Below are 2,125 nucleotides of genomic sequence, written 5' to 3' on the forward strand. Positions count from 1 at the left end.
TCAAGATACATTGTCTTTCAGTTTGGAGACTATTTTCTTATCCTTCACCCTCCTGTTCTGAAACCAAATGGTAACTTGTCTCTCAGACAGGTTTGTGGCTGCGGATATCCTTCGCCTCTTGTCCTTGTTAATGAACTTGTTAATGGCATATTCATTCTCGAGTTCTTTAAGCTGCAGTTTTGTGTACGGCACTCGCTTCTTTCTCCCACGCCGGTAGACACACATATCGGGCTGGTTTAGTGCAACGTCCCCTATTGTAAAAGACATTATGTGAAAAATTAGAATTTTATTACAGGCGTTTAAAGCTTAACCGATACTTGCTGGGCACTGGCTTTCACGGGCAAATAAATAATGCCGGGTTGTTTACAGTTTATTATTATTTACACTGCCACATTATTTGCACGTTAGTAAAGCACCAAAACCTTGATGGACTGTCATCACTTTTCCGGCATGCACGGCTAGGGAGCATGCAGGGCGGCGGGGGCATTGGCTGGGGGGCCGAGAGCGGCCGGTCCTGGCAGCGCGCACACAGGCATGGCTCTGGCCTCGGCTTCCCCGGTTTGTTTGCATGTGGTTTGTGCCTCTGTGCCCTCACTGCTCGCAGTCTCTGAAGTGCTCTGGGGCCGGGTCAGTCGCCAGCCGGAGAGGCAGAGGACCGCCAGCCTTCGAGCCATCGTCCTGCAAACTGCAAACGCGAATACAAACCCGGCCACCGAGGGAAGCAGCGGGAGAAGGAGCCCGAGGCCGCCCCGGCGCCCGCGGGACGGGGGGCCCGGGGCCCTGGCGCTGGGTGGCGGCGGGGCTCTGGGCTCTGTCCCGCGGGGTGGAAGGCAGAGGGTGAGGGTTCCTCGGGGGTAGGGGGGGGGGAAGGAAAAAGGAAAATCCACCGCCCCCCCGTCTCTCTCCGCTCTGTGCGTGTCTGTGCAGCGTGTCCACCTCGGCAGGCCGCCCCTGCAGCCCGGGGGGCGGGGGAGGGGACGGGCAGGCGGAGGAGGCGCGGGGGGGTTCAGCTCGGACCATTTCTCTCCCTCTCGTACCTGGAAAGGACGATTTCCAAAAGTGTGAGCTCTGTGTCTGATCTTTGGCACAGTAAACCTGACTATTCCAGCCATTAGCCAGAGTCCAAGACTGATAGCCCTCCATTGATATGTATGTTTCGTGTCTCGGTTCCCCAGAGCCAAACGTTGAGACCATGTCTATGTACCCAGGAACGTGCTGGTAGGGGGTTGTATAGCCCTGGTAGAAGGACACTTCCTTCGCCCTGGAGGAGACTTCATTGGCGGGGACACTCGTGCTGGTCAGACTGGAGACGTCCATGTACTTTTCCACGGGAAAGCCGCCAATGGAGGCATGGGGGGGAGACTTCAGGGCGTTTTGCTGGATCCCAACCCCGTGGGACATCCTGCAGCTATAGTATCCATTGCCAAAGTGATACCCATAGCCGAGCGCGGGGGCGGCGGCCGGCGCGGCGGAGCCCGGGCAGTCCTTGGCCGGGGGGTCGGGCCTCGCCGCCGCCCCCGAGCGCTCCCCTCCGCCGGCGTAGGCGAACCCCGAGGCGGCGGCGGCGGCAGCGGCGGCGGCGGCCGCTCGGCCCGTGTGCGCCGCCCCGAACACGGGCGAGGAGAGAAAATTACGGCACTGCCCGGGGGCTCCGCCGCCGCCGCCGCCGCCGCCGCCGCTGCTGTCGCCGCGCAGTCCGTCCATCTCCCAGCTCGCTGCTTTGCTCATGGCCTTGCACATCGCGGGCGGCGGCGGCGGCGGCTCGGTCCCCGGCCGGGCATGATGCAAACGGTTATTTGCCTCCAACAGGTTGGATCCTGGCGGTACGTTTATAAAAACGAAGTCCAGGTTGGGAGGGGGGACGGGGGTGGGGGCGGCCGGTTCCAGATTAGTTTGCCGCAGCCCGGGGGGCTGCTCATAGGCTGCCGTCGAAACATGTGACCCTCCCGCTGCCCGCACTGCCCCTTTCGCCTCGCAGCCCCCCGGTCCGCACCGACGGTGCCCCCCCCCCTTCCCACCCCCGCCCCGCCGCCGCGCTCCCGCCCCGCCGCGGCCCCGGCGCTGGGGAGGGGTTGGGCGGGCGGGCGGTGGTGATGCCCCTCCGGGCCAGCCTGGCCCCCGTGGC

At 63.0% G+C, this 2,125-nt stretch overlaps 1 protein-coding gene across 1 annotated transcript; it reads right to left on the minus strand.

Annotated features, from left to right (window-relative positions):
• HOXD13 (homeobox D13) lies at window positions 1-1,740 on the minus strand. The gene is made up of 2 exons (XM_087733391.1): window positions 1,038-1,740; window positions 1-251 (listed from the first exon to the last, which is right to left on the minus strand). Exons 1-2 carry the CDS (start codon window positions 1,738-1,740, stop codon window positions 1-3), a joined length of 954 nt encoding a protein of 317 aa, XP_087589517.1.
• Between the last annotated feature and the right edge of the window lie 385 nt (window positions 1,741-2,125).

The sequence above is a fragment of the Nipponia nippon genome, unplaced genomic scaffold, assembly GCF_047370975.1.
Source record: "Nipponia nippon isolate SJK-2023a ecotype South Korea unplaced genomic scaffold, ASM4737097v1 scaffold_5, whole genome shotgun sequence".
NCBI lineage: Eukaryota > Metazoa > Chordata > Aves > Pelecaniformes > Threskiornithidae > Nipponia > Nipponia nippon.